We start from the raw sequence: 23,093 nt of genomic DNA on the forward strand, positions 1-23,093 counted from the left end.
CTCAAGCTACTGCTTGATTCTTCATAAAAGCAGCAATTACTATGAAAAACTACCAGAGAAATCTTGAAATATTCACAAAATTTTACACAAATAATTGTTTTTCATATAGGAATAACACACTCTTCTTCATATACACACGAATGTACAAAAACACATTCCTCGAGGAAATAGTATTTCCTTGGCACACTACGGCTTTTACAGCAGGAGTTAAATACCAGCAGAAGTGCCAACTGGAAAGAGTTTTCCCTGGCGTTAAAACTGGAACGAAACAACTCTCAACATTTGCAAAACATTCCTTTATTATTAGAAATAAATTATTTGTATAAAAAATCGCATGCGTCAACCATTGCATTTATTTTTAGCACAACCCAGGGCTTCAATCCGGTCAGCCGTTACAAGAAACAGACTCAATGTCTTATACAAGTTGAACAATGTGGGACAGGAACGGGAGTTCTCACAATCACAGAAAAATACTTACAAGAATAACATCACACATGGTTTATTTCAACAGCATTTTTTTTTCACGAGCTAACATTAGTTTTCCTTTTGTGATTTTTTTTTTTTTACTGGTCTTGAGTAAGCAACACTTTAGCTTGACACTCATTGATTGTATCGTATGGAACGGGTTTCTTCACTCCTTGTTATTGATACTTTTGGTGCGTGGCTACTTTTGTTCCTTACAAGATTGACTATTGATTTGATTGACTGTAGTCTACAGAGATCTCCAGGAGTGAGTGTTGGCGGTGTCATGTTCACTGTTTAAGATCCTATACCAGATTTCTTCATATTGTATCATTTCCCTGTTTCAGATTGAATGATTGCTGTAGCTGATATATGTTGTCTTGGTAGAGGAAGCTGTTAAGACAAATTAAGACAAATTAATAGTATACAATATTAAATTATTTTGTTAAAAAGATATTGAGATTCTAATCCTGTAATGGCTATATTTATATTCCATTTTTATAACATTATTTATGATTTTTTAAACCGTGTAGTAGGAATTCAATGATCGTAGAAATAAAAATGCAATTGCAATTTTAATCTGTAAAGCCACTAGTCTCATTTGTAGTATAGATATTTAGCAGAAAATTAAAAATGTGAAAGTTCTAATCTTTAATAGATTTGGATGAAATTCAATTTAAATGTATATTTTGATTAGCAAAGATTTACAATATGAAAAATGAAAGAATAGGTAAATTATTTATTCTGCAAAATACAAAAAATATTTTTTTACAACACAAGTTAGAGACTTCAATTCTTTGAGTCTGATATGGTGACAAAAAAATATCAAGTACATAGAATATTTGTAAATATATATATTGCCAATATATATTTACGGTCTGGTTTCATCTGAAGGTTATAAATGGAGATGTTTAAAAAATAAATAAAGACTCAAAGAAGGAAATGAATATTTAATTGTTCTGGTACCAACTTACTATGAAGTAAAATATATTATTAGGATTATTAGAAAGATATGAATAACAAAATAATCCAAGACAAATTTATACTCATGCTTAAATTTCCAAAGAATATAAATCTAAATCCAAATAATTTATTTGGCTCTTTGAAAGATGGGAAGGAATAAATCTCTGTTCTAAAAATCAAATGTGATGTCCTATTTTTCAGTACAATTCTGGAATGAATAATCACAAAAAGAAAGATATGAAAAAAAAGCAAAATGTGTATGCATTTCACTACATAAATCCAATTCAGGATGAAACAGATTTTTAGAGAATAATTTAGTTTTCAAATGTCGAATAAAGAAATTGTAAAGCCCCTCCTCTGAAATAATTGACAATCAGACTCATTCCATTTTAGTGTACATCAACAGTGGTAATTGACCAGACAAGTTCTTACTGGAGACAGAGACCACACAAAGTTCACAATCACTAAAATTAATGTAGATGGCCCAAGGAAGTGCTAATTGTAGAAGTTTTAGCTATTTTTTATTTCATTGAATATTATGAGCTTCATGCCAAAAATAGGTGACATATGCGCTTATCTACATTGCTCACAATTCTCCTAGGTTATTATTGTAGCACAGTGGAAATGCAGTAGATTTTAGACCTGCTTTTAAATTACATTCTGTTCACTACAAAATGATTGAAAAATGGTCATTGAATCAGGCCACTAGGATTCAGTTTCATCACTGGCCCAAAATCCACAGCATTGGGTTTTTGTGAGGATAGAGGCAGAGTAGATTTGTCGGGGAATGGATGTTGTCTAGGAGAATCAATATGGAATCCTACTTTTCTGCTTATGCCTTCCAAAAGTAGGATGTCTGTTATATTTCATTTGATGTGAAGTGAAGCACAATGATTTTTATGCTCATTTACTTTTATTTTTTAATTTTTATTTCTAATTTATATAATGCTCTCATATGCCTCCGAATTTCCTCTAAGAGAATAAAATCTGTACTTCAACTACCTTTTAGAAGAACTTTCATATAATTTTTGTATACAAGATGAAGAAAAATTATCATAAGAATTAGAAAAACAACCCTTAAAAAGGTTATTCAACTTCCTACTCTATTCAATAATAACTAAAAATGTAGGAAATATTTATCAAATTTGTAGATAGCTAGAGAGAAAAAGTAAAGTTGAAATAGAGGAACAAGAGTCAAAAAGACCTTGAAGAAGATGGTATTCAGATGGTAATTCAACAGAAGGTGATTTGGATCAGTCCATATTCAAGGGTCATTCCAACTTTAAGACTCTATAGCTAAGCAAAGATTCATACTTGATTTTTGAATTCTTAGACATGATCTCCAGGGAAAAAGATGGTAGAATTCTATTGAGAATTGAGACTTTAAAATAAGACTTCACAAAAGGAAAATAATCTTAATTTTTCTAAGAGTTAGAAAAGGGAGTTTTAGGCGCTGGAAACCAATGACTTAGTCAACATGAGAACAATGGTATGGGACAAACTTTGTGAATGTGAATGGTAGATATCTTGCAAGAATCCTCATCCCAGAAGTATTACAGCGCAGAATGGATCAGAGAGGTACAAATGGGGAGAGTTTTTAACGGTAGTAATGAATATGCTTATGTGAAAATCAGTTTTTGAATAGAGTAACAATGAATTTCCTGTGCACACCACACTGCATTCATTAGCTAGAGAAAGCACATCTACCTTCAACGGCAGCTATTTTCATAAATTATTCATGAACATAGCTTAAGGAATATCATGTTACAGAATTTGTTAACTGGGTACAGTTGATAAAATTCATATATATCAACTTTGTTTCTAACTCCCTTCTTATACTTTTACGAAACAACACTTGACCTTTTTTTGTGTGACATGTAGTATTCTGCAAATTCAGTAATTAATGTGGACTCATTGGTCTCCCACCCAGCTTCACATTACTTATATCTATTCTGTATAGCTTTTTAAGCTTTAAAGCCTTAAATATGTGACCAGAATTTCTGGCATTAAGAAGTCATCTTTAAGGTGAAGTTTCTTTTTTTTTTTAAAGGTTTATGTGGGTTTTTTGGGGGTGTTTGTTTGTTTGTTTTTTGCAAGGAAAGATTCACCCTGAGCTAACATCCATTGCCAATCTTCCTCTTGTTTTTTTCTTCCCCAAAGCCCCAGCACATGGTTGTATATGCTACTTGTAAGTTGTTCTAGTTCTTCTATGTGAGCCACCACCACAGCATGGCAACTGCCAGACAGGTGGTGTGGTTCTGTGACCTGGAAGTGAAGCTGGGCGCTGAAGTGGTGAGTGCTGAACTTTAATCACTAGGCCATCAGGGCTGCTCAAGGTGAAGTTGCTAAGTATGATGAATCTGTAGAGCTCCATGACCAAGAGGGAAAAGCAGTGCATGTATATCATAAATACACAGTTAATCGGGCAGAAAAAATAAACCCAACAATAGAATAGTAGCTATAATTATCAAAATCCTCCATATCAAAAAAAAAATGAAGGGGCCAGCATGGTGGAGCAGCGGTTAAGTGCGCATGTTCTGCTTCGGCCGCCCAGGGTCCGCCGGTTCGGATCCCGGCTGTGGACATGGCACCGCTTGGCAAGCCATGCTGTGGTAGGCGTCCCACATATAAAGCAGAGGAAGATGGGCACAGATGTTAGCTCAGGGCTAATCTTCCTCAAAAAAAAAAATTAAGAAGGAAAGCGGGATACTAAAACAATAGTTTTTGATTTTTAAGCCTTCTCTTTTCTGTTAACCACAGACCAATCTATATTTTCATGGGAGTAATGATACTTTTACCTTTATACAGTGAATTGTAGTTTACAAAACACTTTCCTGTATGTCCTTGTCACTTCATTGTGGTAATGGTGATCTATCAAAAGTCTGGTAGCAGAAAGTGTGAGAATGCAGCAACATGGATACTATCCCAGTGGATTAACCAGCTCTGGATTCATTGAGAATAGACTCCACCCATTTTGAGAGGAAGTGTTTTAAATCTGAGGAGGCCAGTACTAGTTACAGACAGTTGAATGGCAAAGGCTTTTCCAGTATTCAATTATACTTCTAAAGACATGACATATTTTTAGAAGAAAAATATTTCACTTAACTTGTTCAAGTTATTGATACTTCTAGAGAGTTTGTGATTTTAGAAGACTTTTGACTCAAAACCACTGGTACGTGGAGCATAGGTAATAGGAACGCAAGGAGTCCATGATATCTAGTCGTGTACATGAATAAAGGTTGACAATGGTTACCTGGAGTGGGATTGTGGAAGGATGTGTCAAGATGTCATACACTTTCTCTCCTGAGTGTGTAAACTCTAATCACTCTATCTGGGCTCAATACTCAAATCCAAACTACTCCTGTAAAAGACGAATAACTAAAATCTCCAAAGTATGATTTAACATTCTTTCAGGTAGTATTGACTTTCTCAATTCACCTTTTTAACTTTCTTTTTCCTTCTAAAAGCAGGCATCCAAATTCTCCAGAATAGTATAGGCTTACGCTCTATACAGCCTCACATGTGTGATCTTTCATTCTTATTTCAGAGAAAATAGGGAAATGCACGCATACTATGAATCCCATGCCAACATCCAGAAAATAATAGAAGGAAACAGAAAATGTATGAGACTTATTTCTATAATATGCGATTAGTCTTGATCAATACTGGAAATTATCCTCTTCGGGGAACCTATTTACTTTTTAAAGGAGTGGGAAAATTTTGCTCATTTTTTCCTCACCACGTTCCAGAGATGAGACTGGGATGACTGGTATTTATTTCACTGTACGTTTGGTTGCTTCCATTTGCAACCATATTATATAAAGCTTTATGGATTGCTGCTAGAAAATAAGCACAACTACAGACTCTGGTGCATCATACTGAGAAGTGCCAGTGTTCAAAGTGTATCATTGGCCAACTGCAGTTTATTGGCATCCTACAATAGACTTTAACTTCCTGCACTGAAGCTTTCAAGGCAGAAAAATACAGATAAAATTCTGCCCTCAAATTACAAGCATTTTACTCTGATGCCTTTGATAGTAGTTACAGTACATCTTTTGCTAAGAGCCCAAATAGGTCCATTATTAGTAAATTGCTTACCTATAATCAGAGATGATTATAATGATTTGTTACCAAAACCCATCCTTACCGTGGCTTCTCTTGCAGTTTCTCAAGGTTTCATGTTTGCAGAAAGGTGAATACGTGGGGAGTGTTTGTGGAATTCTTAAAAGACTTCTTTCTCTACTAAGTGACTAAATTTTCTATTAGCGAGCTGAAGGTAATCTTCCTAGAGAATCTGGCCAATAATTCCATGTAAGGCTGACAGTAATTGAAGCGAATAAGTTTAATTAATCAATACTTATCTTCTGAGGATATTTCTGCATATAGAGCATTAGTGCAGACAATGTTCATCTGGAAATCTTGAGGGAAGGGTAGGTTTGTGAATCCAGTGAAGACTATAAGTTGTTACAATAATTAAATCAGATAAAATCAACTCTTAATCTTCCCTGTATTTTGTGTCAAAAGTACAGAGATTAGGGGATATAGCCTGCTGGAGGAATCTGAGAGGAAGAGAGTATTTTTGCATAGGGTTTTATCTTTAATTATTAAATACCTATGTTGTACTCCCAAGAGACAGGAAAACAATCTAATCCAAGGATGTCAGCTTTTATTTCTTTTTGATCCATTTACAGAACATAGTAATGTAAAGGTTGTATTTTTTTTTGTACTGCATTCAGCTTTCCAGTGTTTTACAATACAAACCTTCAATCTATTTGTGATTCTTCCATAGATACCAAGATGGACTGAACAGATCAGTTAAACTCTACTGGATTAGCTTGGTACCAGTGTATCATTATCATGTGCTTCTTCAGGGGTAGAGTGTAAAGAAGAGGAAGATAGGTGAGGAAAGGAAAAGTGGAGTGGTGGTTGTGGAAACGATTCTGTCTTCAGGGTCATGAGGCTTTCAGAGAAGAGCTCTAATTATCATAATAAATCCAAGAAAGGAAATCAAGGGAAGCCAAAGAAGTGGGCTGCTTGGAGGAAATGAGTATTAACTATTACATAAGCTAACATGCTAGTTAACCAGTTTTCTCATTCCCCTGTATACTCAAATAACACATCATTTATTTGTGTAAGATCTTCAGTAGTATGTTCCATAAAGATTAACTAACGATTCATTCTGTAAAGAGCAACCAATAATGAAGATTGGAAAATAGTTCCTAAGCAGTAAAAGATGATTTTATAAATGGAAGATAGTTCCAAGCTTCAAGCTCTGTAATCCTTCAAAAGAGACCTGAGTGTCACACTTTGTAAGAGATTTTGTGTGCATGTTTTTCCTCCAGAGAAGAGCCACTGGCCTTGGAATCATTTGGTTTTAACCACATGGTTCTAACTGCCATGATGGTCTCACAGTGTGCGAGTACCACCATGCCCCTGGAACCATGTAGCACAGTCCCCAAGACTAGTAGAAGAATGTTCAACGTACATCTATTAGGAAGTGCTCCCGCTCTTGACCATCGGAAAGTCTACAGAAGACTTACTGTTGGTTTCAAGACTCTCACAGAGTTCACTTTTCACCTCGCCATTTGGTCTGTCATTTCCTTTTTGGATCAGTTTGCTTTGCATGGTGGCAGCTGCCACCACAGCCTTGAAGCTCCTCTTGCGTTTTTGAACGTTCTGCTCTGGATGAAAAATTATAATATAAACCTTGGGCATATAGAGCATGCCCAGAGACACCGAAGCACTTAAACTCATGGAGACAGTAAGTGTTGTTGTCTGGATGTACATCTGAGGGGAGGAAAAACAAGAAGAATCAATATTGGTAAGCTTGATCTAAGATAAAGCAAACAACTTAAGCATTTCCTGAAATTATTGCAGCTTCTCTGCTAAAGATGCATGAGAAGGTACTTATTGCAATTGCCCTTAATTATAGTAAGCATTCTTTTATCCCCACCTGCAAATGTGGGTAAGTTTGTATTGTTTATCAAGCCCAATTCCTTAAAACAAACAGACAAACAAACAGCCAAGCTGATGGGGCTTAGTTTCCCTTTTAGATTACAATTAACCACATGTAAGGATGGGAGCATAACCAGTCTGGCAAAAGACTAACGTTTATGTCATATAGCCCTTCTTCAGGGAGCTATCACAAGGTCAAGTGTTATTCTTTTAACAATAGCTTTAACCTAGAAAGTAAAATATATATAGTGGAAATAAAGAGCGGGAGTGAAATATTCCAGAACCTCACTATTGCACACCATTGCTTGAATAATGCTATTTACGTCTTCACATGATTACTTAATTCCAGCTGCCAAACCTGATAAATCACAAACATGCCAAAAGGGCTTGATTTTTTTTTTAACAGCCCCTCTAAAGAACATTTCCAGAGGGATTCTCAGTGACTGCATCATGTCAAAATATGTAAGACCTCCTCCCTCCAAGATTTAACTGTGCTTTCCTGGGATAGGGTCCTAGCGTCTGCATTTTGAAAATTCTCCCAGTGTGCTCGTTCCTTATCCTTATTCCACTGAAACTGACTGCTCTGGTACTTACAAAGAGTCTCTTTGGAAGATTTTTCTTCCTACAATCTAAAGGTTATTAAGCTAAAAAAAAGCCAAACCTAAAATCGCTGCTCTTGGCTTTTTCCTTACGCTATGAAAACAGACAAGGCAGTATTTTCATCTTTCTTCCCCCCAGCATTATTATTATTGAAAAATAGAAATTGTATATATTTAAGGTGTACAGCTTGATGTTTTGATAAACATAAGTATTGTGAAATAATCATTGCAATCAAGTTAACATATCTGTCACCTCACATTGTTACCATTTTCTTTCATTTTCATTTTTTTGTGATGAGGAACACTTAAGATTTACCTTTTTTGAAAATTTGAAGTATACAATACAGTATTGTTAACTATAGTCACCATGCTGTATATTAGATCGCCAGAACTGATGCAACTTGCGTAACTGAAACTTTGTACCTTTTGACCAACAGCTCCGTGTTTCCCCTTTCCTTGCCCCTGGTCACCACTGTTCTACTCTCTGTTTCTGTGAATCTTGACTATATTAGATTCCACATATAAGCAAGATCATGCAATATCTGTCTCTGTGTCTGGCTGATTTCACTTAGCATAATGTCCTCAGGTTCATCCATGTTGTCACAAATGGCAAGATTTCCTTCTTTTCTTAGGGTGCATAATATTCCATTGAATGTATATATCACATCTTCAAAAAACCTTTGATCTAGTTCCATTTTTCATGTCCTGAGCCTAAAATGTAATTTCCTCAAACAACCTGAAAGACTGAGGCCACAAAGAAGCTGTGTTTTAAGATTGTGAAGAGATCTCCTTGATCATATCTATGACCCTCATTAACATCTATTCACTCTAACAATACCTCTGAAAATATAAAGTTGTCACATTGTATCTGGCAATCCCAAGACCCAAATTAATTGTGTCCTTTTAATAAAGGATCTAAAAACATTCACCTTCAAGGGTAAATACCTGAATCAGCACCAGGGTTGCCTTTTCCTAGGGAGAAAAGCTTTTTCCTAGGGGAAACGGTTTCTCTTAACAGATGGCAAAGCCCTGAGGAAAAGAACTGTCCAAACCACGAGGAGAATGTCAGGCACTAGGAAAGAGGCTGTCTCTGTGAAGTCATGCCATGGAAGTTGCTGAGTTTACTGTTCTATTCATTTACCACTAAGGCTGCCTTTTCCATAAGACCTTATTGTGAGTATGGGAATACCCTTCAACAAGGTAATATACAATTTGGTTTGTTTCAAAGTTCATCTCCTCCAGGAAGTCCACCAAGATAAACCTTATCTTAATTATAATGTTCTTTACTTTACTTATAAGCGCTAAGGTATTGAAAAATAAATACAATGGAGCACTTACTAATGTGTAACTATGTGATTATAATTGTTTATATGAACTTTGTAGTCAGTTGTATGAAATCCACAAGTAGGGTATAAACGTCCTTAGAGCTGTAACCTACATTTTTTCTTATATACCTCTAAGAAACCATGCAAGAGTCTAGAAACAATAATCACTCAGAAGCTGCTTGTTATTTTTAGGTATATGAAGATCTTTGGGAAGATCTGATTTAGACAAATCATAAAGAAATATGCTTGCCACAGTTTCCCACTCTGTCAAATGGACATCAGTAATGGCTATGACGCAGGGTTGACAATATTTTAAGTAAGAAACACAAAGTGATGAGGTATGAATCCAGACTCTAGGTTGAGCTCATGAGTATTGGGCTCATGAATGCCAGCCTCAATAGAGACATCATTCAAATACACCCCTCAGCAAAGTGATAAATTACTACATGTCCTGACCTTTCTTGCAACCTGCCAATAAGTTAAATCTGAGAGAACTAAGGATCTACCAAAATTAAGAGGGTCTTGATGAAGTGTGGATATGTGCCTTAAATCTTATAAATCCCCCTAAGCTTTGCCACCTACTTTTAAGCAACTTATTATTGTGAATACTCATAAACTTCTCATGCGTTGGTTAATCCTCTCTGAATTCCTACTTATTTGCCATCTAGCATTGCTGCAGAAAATCTATTCAGAAAATGGGCTGCAGAGTATGGACATAAAGATAAGGAAAGGATACAGCCAAATGCAAACTGCACATGTAACTGTTCCAAAGCCACTCAAATAGGTAACCATCAGTTTTGTCCCAGTCAGACCCTGCCAAGTCAATTTAGCTTAAAAATAAACAAACAATAAACAAACAGAAAACCTCCAGAGGTCAAACAGCCATGAAATGATGGGAACACTGACATTATTAGTTGAATTATTTTTAATGTCTTAATCCGTTGGTCTTGCTAAAATGTATAGCACTAGTTCAAATAATACATAACACCTTTCTATTTTGAAAATCTTATAAATTTCCTCTGCTACCATAAATATAAATGATACTTTTCTTCCCTTATTCAGAATAATTTCTGTAATATATAGTAAATTTAGTCTTGCTAAATATTAGGCATGAAGAAGATTCTGGAATGCTAGTTTCCACATTAAATACACTACGCAGTCTATGCTTTTGGCAGATCAACTCAACGGAAGATATAGTAAACATAGATATTAGGATTAAACAGTACTATGCTTATGTTCCAAGCTCTCCATTAGACACTATGCTTTCAGATTACACCATAATGCTCTCCTTACTTGTGCGTTCTCTTAAAACAGCTTCTGGAAACTTTTGATGTGAATTTAATAGAGGAAAAGCATCTATACAAAATCATACCCTAAAATCCAAAAACTTAGAGTGGACTTGCTTTAGTTACAGGACCTTGCACTGTGAGTACACTGAGTTTTTTAACTTAATCTTTGAATATTTAATGGAATGAAAAAGTCTTATATATCATAACCCCAATGAAAGCAACAATAGGAAAACAAGCAAAAAAATAAAAATGCCACTTACTCGCACTCTAGAGAGACTGAATCTTTAGCATCATAGATTATAAGATTCTGAATACCTCCCATATTTAAGAAGAAATGGAGAGATTATAGTAAAAGATTGAAAATGAGCATTTGATTAAAAAAACTCACAGCTTTTTGTATACCTATAGAAAGTTCTAATTATTTGAGCCATGTAAGAAAGGCATACCACCACTTACCTTTTTTTTTTTTTTTAAGATAAAGAAGTTTACAGAGAAATCTGGAGTTCCCGTGTGGGTAGTAAAAGCCCCAAGCTGACCCACCAAGCAATAATCCAAACTCTAATAAAACTTCCCTAGCAACTGGACAGCTGTGTGATCTTATTTTCCTCTCTGACCTTGAATTTCTTATCTATCAAATGGGGAGAAATAATATCTTTCTCATAGAAGGGTTATGTGGTGGAATGACGCAATTGTTATAAAATGTCTCAAAGGTACAACATAGTAGTAGCTCAACAAAGATTATTTGCCCAACAACTTTGAATCAAAAGGATGTTAACAAAGCATCCTTCTAGGTATCCAAAGCAGGCAGTGTTGTTTCATGAATAGCTGATGGCCATGCTCTAACTATACGATGTCAAGGAAAAGGCTTTTGTAATCTGACTTCAAAGTAGGCAGAATAAAATTTTGCCCAAAAGTCAACTCTATTTGCTGATGTCAAGGCTATATTATATCACTGTCTGTGCTACAGTCCTAAAATAACACTCTGCCTCTCTATGTCAGTTATAGCTTGCCAGAATGCAGGAAGGAGCTATGTTAACTCCCTATAACCAACAAAAACCCATTGAGAGATGCCAACAATGGCAGTGGATATGTTAATATAACCTCCTTTTTTTCCCAGCCTTGTTTTATGCCCCACCTTCTGCCCCCGTCACTCCCAAATATTAATACCCGGAGGAAGGGGAGTATCTTTTCTATTACATCCACTGACAGCCTGTCGCTTCATGGACATTTTGAACCTGAAGCAGTCAGATGCACTGAAGCAGATTTAAACAATCTCTGGATAAGCCAGGGAGGAGCTGGCAGAATGGAGCATACTAACAGGACATCTTTTCTGAGACCCATTACAGCTCCCTCTTGGTTCTCCAAAAGGGCCATTTGTGCACATCCAGGGTCTACTGAATGGAGGTCATGGCCTGGAATCATTAAAGACTCCAGGAAGAGTGGGGAGGGAGGAGATTATATTACTCTAGGAGAAAGGTCAGTCTTTTACTTTTAACCAGCTATCAGCACACAGAACTCCATAGATTCTGATATCCAACATGGTGAGTTTTTAACCCTTTAGCAACTAAGGTAACCTATTGTGAGACCTAACACCCAAGGCAGTTTGTGCCATGTGATAAGAAACAAAGTCATTATTATTATTATTTCTCCCCAAAGCCCCAGCACATAGTTGTATATCCTAACTGCAAGTCATTCTAGTTCTTCTGTGTGGGATGCCACCACAGCATGGCTTGATGAGTGGCATGTAGGTCCACGCCCAGGATCTGAAACAGCAAACCCTGGGCCGCTGAAGCAGAGTGTGTGAACTTAACCACTCACCAACGGGGCCGGGCCCAACAAATTCATTATTTATTCCTGAATATTTCTGCCTTGCCCTGGATAGTTTAATCTCACTTTTTGCTATAGTCAGCCAGCTTCTATTTGGATGCTTTGCACATAGCCTGATCAGTGGGAAAGCTATGTTAACACTTAAAGCCTGCCTTTCTCTGCTACTGTATCTATTTCCTCATCTGTGTGTCCGCCAAAGTGGCACCCACATCCAAAAATGGATTTTATTCTGCTTTTCAGCAAGGCTTCAGCCAATGGACTTCAAAATCACACTGGTTGCGAGAAGTGATTGAAAATTTTTTTAACAATAGGGAAATTTACAGAGAAACTCTGGCGTTGCCTTGTGAGTGGTAAAAGCCCCAAATCAACCCACCATGCAATAATCCAAACTCTAATAGTACTCCTCTGGCAACTCGGCACAGCAAACATCAGAGGCAAGAACCAGCTCTTTTGGCTGAGCCTGGACACTGATGAACCATCACTAATATCAAATATTTTACCATCATTTCAGTTTCATTTAGTCCAAATACCTTGCTAGTTTCTCCTTCTCGGTCAATTCTAAGGGATCTTCCTCATCTCTCTAACATCTTTACATTGAAATAATTCAGACCTCAGTCCTTAGACATACATCTATGTATCATCTATCATCTATCTATCTATCTATCTGTTATCTATCTATGATCTATCCACATTGCTTTCTTGACCATCACATTTGGAATCACGGCCTTAAAGCAGGACCAGGTTCCTGGATGTGCTACCTGTACACAGTTCCCTTCACTCAGAGGGACGTTACACTTGGTTTAACTCTCTGCTTTCACTGCTTTAAAATTCTTATAAATTTTTGCACAAGTCGGCCTGCATTTTCATATATTACCGGACCCCACAAATTATGTATGTATTCTCACCTTAAAAATCATTCACATGCTGACAAATTCCAGGCTTCCCTCAGGAAATTCAATTGCCATCCAGGTAGCTCATCCTGGATGTCTGATGCATACCTAAAACTGACAAGCATCTGAATCCCATCTTCATTCTTGAACCTATTCTTCCAGTGGTCTTCCTTGTCAAGTTAATTCTATCTTTCCAGTTTTTGGGACAAAAATCTTAAAATTGTCCTTGACCCCTCTCTTATCCTCTTACTCTATCTATGAAGAACCTTGTTGATTCTACCTTCAATATTTGCTCACACAGGTCATTTTCCATTACCACTACTGGAACTATATTGGTTCTAGCCAACATCATCTCTAATTCGGATTATTGCTATAGCTATCATTCTGATTTCTGTTCTTCTGCCCTTGCTCTCTTCTGTTTGATCATCTGATTGATCTTAATACAGCAGCTAGAATAATGCCATTATTCATAAATCGAGTTAAGTCATTCCTACTCTACAATGACTCCTCATTGATGGTATCCCTACAATGTCCCGCAAGGTCCTCTGATGTGATCTGGCTTTACTCTTTCCCTCATTCCTTCTCTTCCCACCATACTGGCCTCATGGCTGACCCTCTAACATACCAAGCATGCTTCTGCTTTGGGGCTTTTACATTTGAAGGCTTGCTTCTTCACTTCCTTCATGTCTTTCCTGAACTGTTCTTTCTCAGAGAAAAATAGACAGATATTTCCTAAACACACCATTAAATATTATAACCCACACTCCTCCACCAGCATTCCCAGCTTTATTTCACTCCTCAACATCTAACATTTTCTAGCATAAAAGTGTATCTATTTTACTAATATAATTTATGTATTGCCTATTTCCCTCAACTAGAATAAAAATTCCATGACTATTGGGATTTTTACCTGTTTTGTTCACTGTTATAAACTCAACACCTAGAACATTGCCTGGACTACATACATTTCTATATTTTTTGAAGTGGTGTGGGTCCCTACTCTTGAATCTGGCATTTAAAGAAAATAATCCATGTAGTTTAAAGAGGGAAACAACAAATCTGATTCTGAAGCTAGAAAATAGGAAATCTGAGGGCCCCATTCCCTCTCAAATCAATATCTAGGTTGGGACAGAAACTCTCAGATAAACATGATGCTTTTTTAAACTGTAAATATCACAGTAATGAGGCATTTCACTCTAATTTAGCAAAATACTGTGTAAATTAAAACTCAATGGTCTCCACTTTGGGGATATGAGGGCTTTGAGCTCGACCCTGGATCCTTCTCCAATTTAAAAACTATCTAACTGAGGGTAATGCACTTGCACTATTTATAAGCTTCCATAGACTTACAGGATTTAAGGAGACAACATATGTAAAATATTGGCATTGAATCTGGCATATAATAATCAATAAATTATAGCTATTATTGTCATTACTTAACCTTGATCCTGTTCTCTATTCATCTTCCTCCACTCTTTACAATAAAGACTTAACAGTACTGCTCTCTCAAAATCAGCCTCAGGTTTTTTAGCCTTTTTTAGTAGGAACACACACACACAAATATAGACATAAAATTTATTCATAAGGAAATATATTTTATGCTGTGGGAAACTCTAGGGTCAGCATATTCAAAGAACCATAGTCTAGTTTCTGGGAAAAAAAAATCACTGTCCTGAGTGTTGTGTTTCTCCTAACAGGTAGAAATCATGGTGTTGTTGACCCATCCACAGGTCAAAGACATTACACTGTGTTTTTATTTGTGGAGATAGAGATGGGTTTGCTCTGATCCATTTGCAGTCTCTCATCACACACCCTTTTGGTCAGGACACATGTTAGCAAAATGAGGAGTCAAATCACAGGGTGAATCCTATGGATGCACAACTGGGCTGATTCACATGTAAGGTCTGAATCCCTGATCCCTAACTTTGGACTTATTGGGAATGGTGGGAATCAGATGCAGAGAATAATAAAGCATCAACCAACAAGTTGAATATCAGCTTTGATAACAGCAGGAAAGGGCAAGTGTAAAGAAGCTCCAGATCCTCTAAAGAAGGAAGAACAAATATTGGATTTATAATGAGTGTTTATAATTAAATATACATGATATTTAATATTCGGATTAGAAAATAATTTATTTTTTATTAAAGCCTGATAGAAATCTTATAAAGTACATGCTTTAAATTACAGCATTATTAAATAAAATATAGTCTTTAATTTTCAATTATTCCACATAAACATTATTTATAGAAACATAATAAAAATAATTTCTCAAACAATGATGTTGCATTTTCCACTGTGACATATGCAAATGAATACAAGGCATCTACCTGCTGAGTGTTTATTGGTTTCTCCTTTACAGGCATTTTTCTCCATGTTTCCCTCCATGGACTCCTAGCTCCATGCTGCCTTTTAGCCTTTTATCATTTTGCAACAGCATGGTCAGAACTGAGAATAAGAGTGATGGAGATTTCTTTAATTATTATGATATTAACAATAGTTGAGGAGATATCAAAATATAATAAACAGGATAATTACGTAAAAAGAACACATAAACAAAAGTCTAAAAATTTTTAGAAAGAAGCAAGGGAGAGGAAACAATTACTGTAAGCACAAAATTTATCTATGAACTATATAATCATACATATATAAATAGTCTTGGCAGCCAGGACAAAAAGAAAATATTGTGACTCCTATAGTTATCATCATCTGGAGATTGAAGTTTTGCTGGAATTTAAAGTTTAGGAGAATTCATTTAGGTTGTATCATTGAAGGAATTTTGGAAACATTATGGAAATGGTTTCATCTATAATTTTGTAAAAGGTACTAAATCCTTGTTCAACTAGATACTTCTTACATAACCCTTTCTAAAGCTGAAAGAATTAGATCAGTACATAAGCGAAGGGACTTCTGTGGAGGCATAAGCTGTCCTAGAAATACTATTTTTTTCCTGGTGATATTACTTAATTAGGAAACACCAAGAGGAAAGTTGTTATGACCTGAATTGTGTTTACCCCAAAATTCATACGTCAAAGTCTTAACCCTCAGTATGTCAGAATGTGACTGTATTTAGAGACAGGGTCTTTAAAGAGGTAATTAAGTTGAAATGAGGTCTTTAGGGTGTCCCTAATCCAATTTGACTGGTGTCCTTATAAGAAGAGGAGATTAGGACACACAGAGCCATACCAGGGATGTGTGTGCCCAGAGGAAAGACCATGTGAGGACAGAAAGAGAAGGTGGCCACCTGAAAACCAAAGAGAGAGAAGAAACCCATACTGTCGACACCTTTATCTTTGACTTCTAGCCTCCAGAAGTACGAGAAAATTAATTTATATTGTTTAAGTCACCCAGTCTATGGCACTTTGTTATGGCAGCCCTAGGAGTAGCACAAATGGAGAGTTAATGTCTCTCAAAGATTTCTACAAGTTCTGTGATTATACTTGGTTTGTGCTTAAATATACTAATAGTATCTCAAAGATTTCTGATGTTGATTAAAGAGGTGAATTTACAATACACGTCTGTACAATAATTACAACCATATGCCAGTTATTGAGGATGCGACATCAGCATTATGCCAAACATTTCATGCACATTAACCCTTCGCAATAATCCTTTATGTAGAAATGGGTCTACTTTAGAGAATTTAAATAACATTTTCAAAGTCACATAACTCAGGAAGATAAAGCAGAGATTTAAAGTGAGGTTTGTCTGACTGAAAAGCCTATATCTCTACCACACACCATATGGCTCCCATAGATACACAGAGATGTGAAAGAGGAGGATTCATATGACTTGAATCCTCACCAAATCAGAAAATTAGCCTTTTCTTAATAGAGTGGGGCCAAATTTCTTAAAAATAACAGACTGAGTCAAAGGACCCAAATTAATATTTGATTAAGAATTCAGAGGGGTTTTTTGTTTTAAGACTACTGTTACCAGTTATCTACTTTCCTCATAAAAAAATCTCATTGTGGAGCCTAGAGAAGTTTTGACTTTCTTGGAAATCTATCTTATTGAGCTTGACAGAATCATCTAGCTGGAAATATCGACCTAAAGAGCGGGATAAATCACTCTTTTTAAATGTAGATATCTAGCATTGAGTTTGTACTGCCCAGAACAGAGAAGTACCTGATGGCACCACTGACCGCTAGAAGGGACAGAGATTTCCTACATTCAGAAGACAAATTGCCTGCACATTGTTCCTGCATAGGCACTGCTGCCTCTCCACAGCCACCAGACAAGCTACTGACAACATAGGAAGCAGACAAACTGTGATTCACAAATACAGATAAACAGACAACCAAGAGTTAGCAAATACTTACGGAGAACCAATACTATGAAAGAGAAGCATCAAACTCCTCAAGAAAATAATGAAAACTCAAGAAAACAGATCCTGTAGAGTTAATGGAAGAAAACCTTAGAGACAAAAATAATTACTATCTTTGAAAAGTTTTGAAAGAATAATGTGCCCAGAAAAATTATCAAATAAATGCCATAGAAACGAACATTTTTATCATTAAAATGAAAACCTCAATAGATGAAGGACTTCTGATTCTGGCTATGAAGAAGTAGCTATAATCAAACTAATTCACCCACTGAGAATACCTATAAAAGAATCATAAAGCTAAAAGAAATAATAATGTTTGGAGGCATCAGAGAAGAACCAAGGCAGCCAAGACTTAGGGGGCCAACATCCTAGAGAGAGAAAAAACTCCCACATTGATATGAGCCCAGCATTCCCCACTGCTTTCATCCATAGAGAATGTGCTGATTCTACGTATGAGTGTTAGAGGGCAGACATCTTTAGATAGGCCCCTGTTGCTCTGTTGAGACTACAGCCACTAGATACTCCCGTTATCATCAGACAGCTTCCAAAGTGATGCAGTTCTGACATTAAATATTCTAATGACCCATCAAGCAGAATACTCTGAATTTTCTTGAAACTCACCCAGTTCTTTACCCCTCCCTCACCTATAAACCAGTGTTAGAGTGCTTTGCAACTCCTATTCCAAAGCAAACTCCTCTATATCTCCAGCCTTTTCTTCCTGCCTCTACCTCCTGGTCTTGGCTGAAACTTCTCTCTTCCTAAAAGTGTTTCCCCTCCAGTCTCTCAAGTGACAGTTGTTTTTATTCTCTTAATCCATCTATCTCAGGAAAGATGACAAGGTCAGGGCATTCCTTACTCCCTTTGTTGCTTTTGGATCATTACTGATTCATCCTTTTCTTCAAATATGCTGTCTTTTAACTATCATAACATTCAACTGTATATCCTCATTCATCCTTGTTCCTGTATCTGCCATCATTTGCTCTCATTCATTAGAGGTTCTGGGCCTAGCGTATAGCCTTGTTCCCTATCCCAAGTGATGTGGTTATTTTGGATGAATTCTGCATCCATGTACATGATTGTTCCAGCCCCTTGACCTATCATTTCCTTAACCTTCTCATTTTCAATGATATTGTTCTTTATTCCGTCTCAGCCTCTCACTTTCATGATACCAGCATGGATCTTAAATACTGCTTTCAGTTTCTTGAAATAAATTCTGTAAAATATTTTTGGTTTAATATATTGCTTTTTGGTAAGAGACTGTTTACATTATCTTGTATTTTCCTTTAAGTCATCCCATTTTCCACTTATAATAAATATAGAGTTATGTTCACAGGCTTCAGTGATGTAAGCATTGTTGTCCAGGAGTGACAAGTAGCTCATTTCTTATAACATATATTTCCATATGGAAATGGCTTGCCAGGTAGCCTATTAAGGTACCAGAATTAATGTAAATGAGCACAGGGACCTTTAGCAAAAACCTTGTTATGACTTGCTCCAAGTATTTTAAAATTGGGGCTGTTAACTTTGACCATACTTCACTGTGATAGAATGTGGACTTTTCCAAGTGTGAAAATGCAAGTATTAAATAGTCTAAGGCATATTTTCCTAAATAGTAAAAAAGTAAACCCTGCTATTATCAAAAAAGTATGCGCAGTTATAGTAGCTGTTTTATATATTATAGTGGCAAAATTTTTAATTAAATATTTTATATTCAGAAAATGACTTTATTTCTAGGGTTTTTTGTTAATTACCAATATCACAACAACATTTACTACAGTTTTCACTGCAAAATTCCCATATCTTATTTAGATTATGGGTTAAACAGACTATTATGGATGACATAAAGACAATTGCCATATGTGCTATTACATGTATAAAATAATATCTCAAAGACCACAAATCAATTATAAACAGAATTTTAGAACATAAACTGTTCTTAAGTTGGAGGACCATCTGGATGATATTATTAAAACTGTGTTCTTAGGAGTAGGAGTAGAGAATTATGTGGGCAAATTATTCCATTGGTACATCTGATAGACTGAGTTCCAAGTATGTTCAAACTATTGATGCTTCAGTCTTCGGAATAATTACACCTAAGTGAAACCTCTAATTGCCATGGAGAAAAAAGTTTTGAATACTCTTTCTTTTAATACTAGGGAAAAAATCGGTCATGTACCTTTTTTACTTTTATTATTTTTACCAAGCAACTTTAGGTGAAAAATTGTAAATATAGTAGCTTGCCAAGGAGAAAACTATGGGAAATAACCAGATATTTTTATTTGGGATCAAAATCAAAAAGTGTATCAAAAAGTGTGCTCCTCTTTCCACTTTATGGAATTGTTTCTGGGGAAAGCCTGATCAGTCAGGGACTACTCTGACTAGAAGTAGTGTGGCCATTTAGTTTCCAACAAATACAATGTGTACAAAAATGACAAATGTCATAAAAGTTATTTACAGAATTTATTACAAGAAATCAAGAAGTGTGTGTACTTTCGCCACAAACTCTATCCCCTTCTTGCTGACTGGGCATTTATGACAACAAGGTGCTAGAGGATGGCAAAACAATAGGATGGGGGAAATAGGCGTTTGTGAATCACTACATGGAGGAGAGCAGCCAGTCAGCCAGAACCAGCCTCAGACTGTTACGTGAATGGGAAATAAAATTGTATACTCAGAGCATATAGTTTGAGTTATTTTTCTACACGTAGTAGATTTGTGTCGAACAACTGGTTAGTCAGCCCCTCTGGCTAATGCGTGATGGCTGAAGGATTATGTCTATGGCTACGGCAGAAAAGTGAAGTCACAGTTTCCTCAGACGCATTGTAATGATTGACCTTGTTCACATCATTACCATGTTCTAACAAACTGTTCAGTCTATCAAATATAATCCCAGGCCATTAAATGTATTCCTAGGTTCAGTGACCTCAGTCTTTGGTTAGAGAAAGAAAGAAGCAAGGTAGGTTTTCTATTAAATTTGCAAGGAAGAATCATTTCAGACACTTCATGTAGGTTTCAGTACCTGAGGGAGTTTATAGGAAAGGAAGCCTATATAACTCAGCACTTCCGAAAGGAAGTTGGGCTGTCAAATTAGTAGTCTAAAATTCCAAAGTCAGCAACTTACCACTTGTGCCTGATGTACAGCTTTCTCTTTTGACCTCTTTCCCTCAACTGCTTCATATCTGACACTGCCTCTAACCATCTTCTTTGTCACTGGAAACAACTATCTCCAATCTCTGAATACCTAAGAAAAAAAGTAGGCTACAGAATTATCGTTGAGGACTCTTCTCTCACACGGTGAATTTTGGCCTGGCCGAGTTCTACAAAGTCTTATTTCTTTTCTTTGAATATTTATACTTTGTTTCTACTGCAAAGACCTTCCCCTGTGTCCTTTTCTGGTCATGAATTTCTATGGTATATTATATTATTGTCCTCAATTATTTAACCTGCCCTTCCTTATAATATGATTATACACCTTTGTCCATTGTCATATGATTTCCAGAACCACTCCTTGGGGAAGAGTTTTCTTCTCCATCCCATCCTTGTCAAGGTTCATCATGTGATATATTTTAAACAATGAATTGTGAATAGATATAATGTATAACATGCCTGAGTAACATTGAGTAGTTGGTCCTTGTTCTTTCTCTCTGCCAAGAAAATGGTGTGTTCCAGGTGAAAGCTGTTCTTCAGCAATGCAACTAGAATTCCTGACATGTACTCCAGGTGAGAAACAAAGCATTGCTGGTTTTGCAAGCCACTGACTGTTGGGTTGCTTATTACAGTGGCACACACTAGTAAGGCTGATTGATATATTCTGGTGACTCAATTTGGTGCAAGTGAAAGGCCATTCTATTAAGAGAGTCAGAAAGCCAAAGTTAAATGGTTTTTATTGCCACCCCTGGATATGGTAACGCCAGGCCAACAAATTAACTTCTACGAGTCTCTTTCTCTCATATGTAAAACAGGAAAAATCATTCCTGACCTCCTAAACCAACAGGGTTGATAGTGAATAATGTACAAAACAGTGTTTTGAAAGTACTGGATTAACACACAACTGTTGGGTGTTAATATTATTCAGTATTGATATCTTCCCTCAAGCATTTCTGCCTCCAGCTTTTCTGTCAAATAAAAGGGATTTAGGAACATCTTGCTTTCATAAAGTGTTGATTGGGGCAAGAAGACTAAAACAACACAACCAAGTCAGACAGATAATTAGAGGAAAAGATCAGGTCATCCAGCTGAGACCAAGATCCGGTTAAGAACTGAGAAAACTCTCATCAGGATGGAGAAAGTAAGTCTTTTTTCCTTACAGACTGGAGAAAACCCAAGAGACTGAGTACCAGAAGGGAAGAGAGTTCCTAAAAACCTAAGATAATAATAAAGTATATTTTCAGTAGTGTTTATTATGTACCAGTCTCTTTGTAAGCACTTTATATGCATTCTCCATTTATATGAATTCGCAAAACTCTTTGAAGGAGGTTGTATGTTTATCTCCACTTTGCAGATGAAGAAATGAGGCAGAAAAATGAGAGCCACCCAGATCCTAGGGCTGGGATCCAACCCAAGCCATCAGGCTTCAGAGTCTGTGTACTTCCCTTTAACCAGATCAGTGATTCCATGGCTCTAAAAAAGAAAGGGAGCAATGTTTCACAAGTTCTAAAAAAAGTTGGCCTCAATGAGGAAAGATATAAAAAAAAATAGATAATAAGATAAACCTATCTATTCCTTGCTAAGAAAACCTATTGCCATCAATGCTAAAAATGAGGGACAATGGAAAACGTTAACCTGATTATTTATTGTTATTCAAGCCAGTAATTTCCTATCAGGAATATATTCAATTTAAAACAAGAAGTCAGATATGCAAAGACTTATTTGCAAAGATGTTCCCTAGGAATTATTTATACAAAATTAAAAATTAGCATAGCTCAGTGATCAAAAGTAGAATGAGCACCTAAATAATGCCACAGCCATAACTGGCATTCATGAAGAAATTTTAATGACATGGGAAACAATATAATTTAAATAATAACATAAGTTGAGACAGAACTGCATTTATACTTTGATTCCAAGGCAAACGCTTATCTCTTAAGACCAAAGTTAGAAGGAAATAAACCAAAGTATTAACTCTGACCCTTCATATGAGGTGGAATCATGAATGACGTTTATTTCTTTCTGTTTTTTAGGTTCTAGATTTTGCAAGTTTCTACAAGGAGTATGAATTACTTTTATAAAATGAAAAAAAAAATAGTAGAACCTAAACAAAGGAGATACGCTCTTCCTTCTACAGGTGCATGCATGTATATGTGTGCGTTTTATTAAAACAACAACTAATGCAAGGATATAAATGAGATCACCTTTTAGTAGTTTCCTCTTGCCACCTAGGAAGTGAAATGAGGTGAATTAAGCAGCCATATTTGCTCAATATCTCTTATCAACCAGAAAAATTTACAGAGATATGATTG

The 23,093-nt window shown here is 36.1% G+C and overlaps 1 protein-coding gene across 4 annotated transcripts in view; it reads right to left on the reverse strand.

The window, feature by feature from the left end:
- Nucleotides 1-277: 277 nt before the first annotated feature.
- The window catches only part of GRM8 (glutamate metabotropic receptor 8), a 710,606-nt gene continuing 687,790 nt past the window's right edge, over nucleotides 278-23,093 (reverse strand). For 2 of the 4 annotated variants that reach the window (XM_023639611.2, XM_070265029.1), the window contains exons 10-11: nucleotides 6,966-7,212; nucleotides 278-855 (exon numbers count right to left, since the gene is read on the reverse strand). In XM_023639611.2, coding sequence (XP_023495379.1) covers nucleotides 806-855; nucleotides 6,966-7,212 — 297 coding nt within the window. In that variant the 3' untranslated portion in view covers nucleotides 278-805. Of the gene's footprint in view, nucleotides 856-6,910; nucleotides 7,213-23,093 lie in introns of all 4 variants that reach the window. The other 2 variants (XM_023639609.2, XM_023639610.2) reach the window with 1 other exon arrangement.

Source organism: Equus caballus, chromosome 4 (assembly GCF_041296265.1).
Source record: "Equus caballus isolate H_3958 breed thoroughbred chromosome 4, TB-T2T, whole genome shotgun sequence".
Classification (NCBI taxonomy): Eukaryota; Metazoa; Chordata; class Mammalia; order Perissodactyla; family Equidae; genus Equus; species Equus caballus.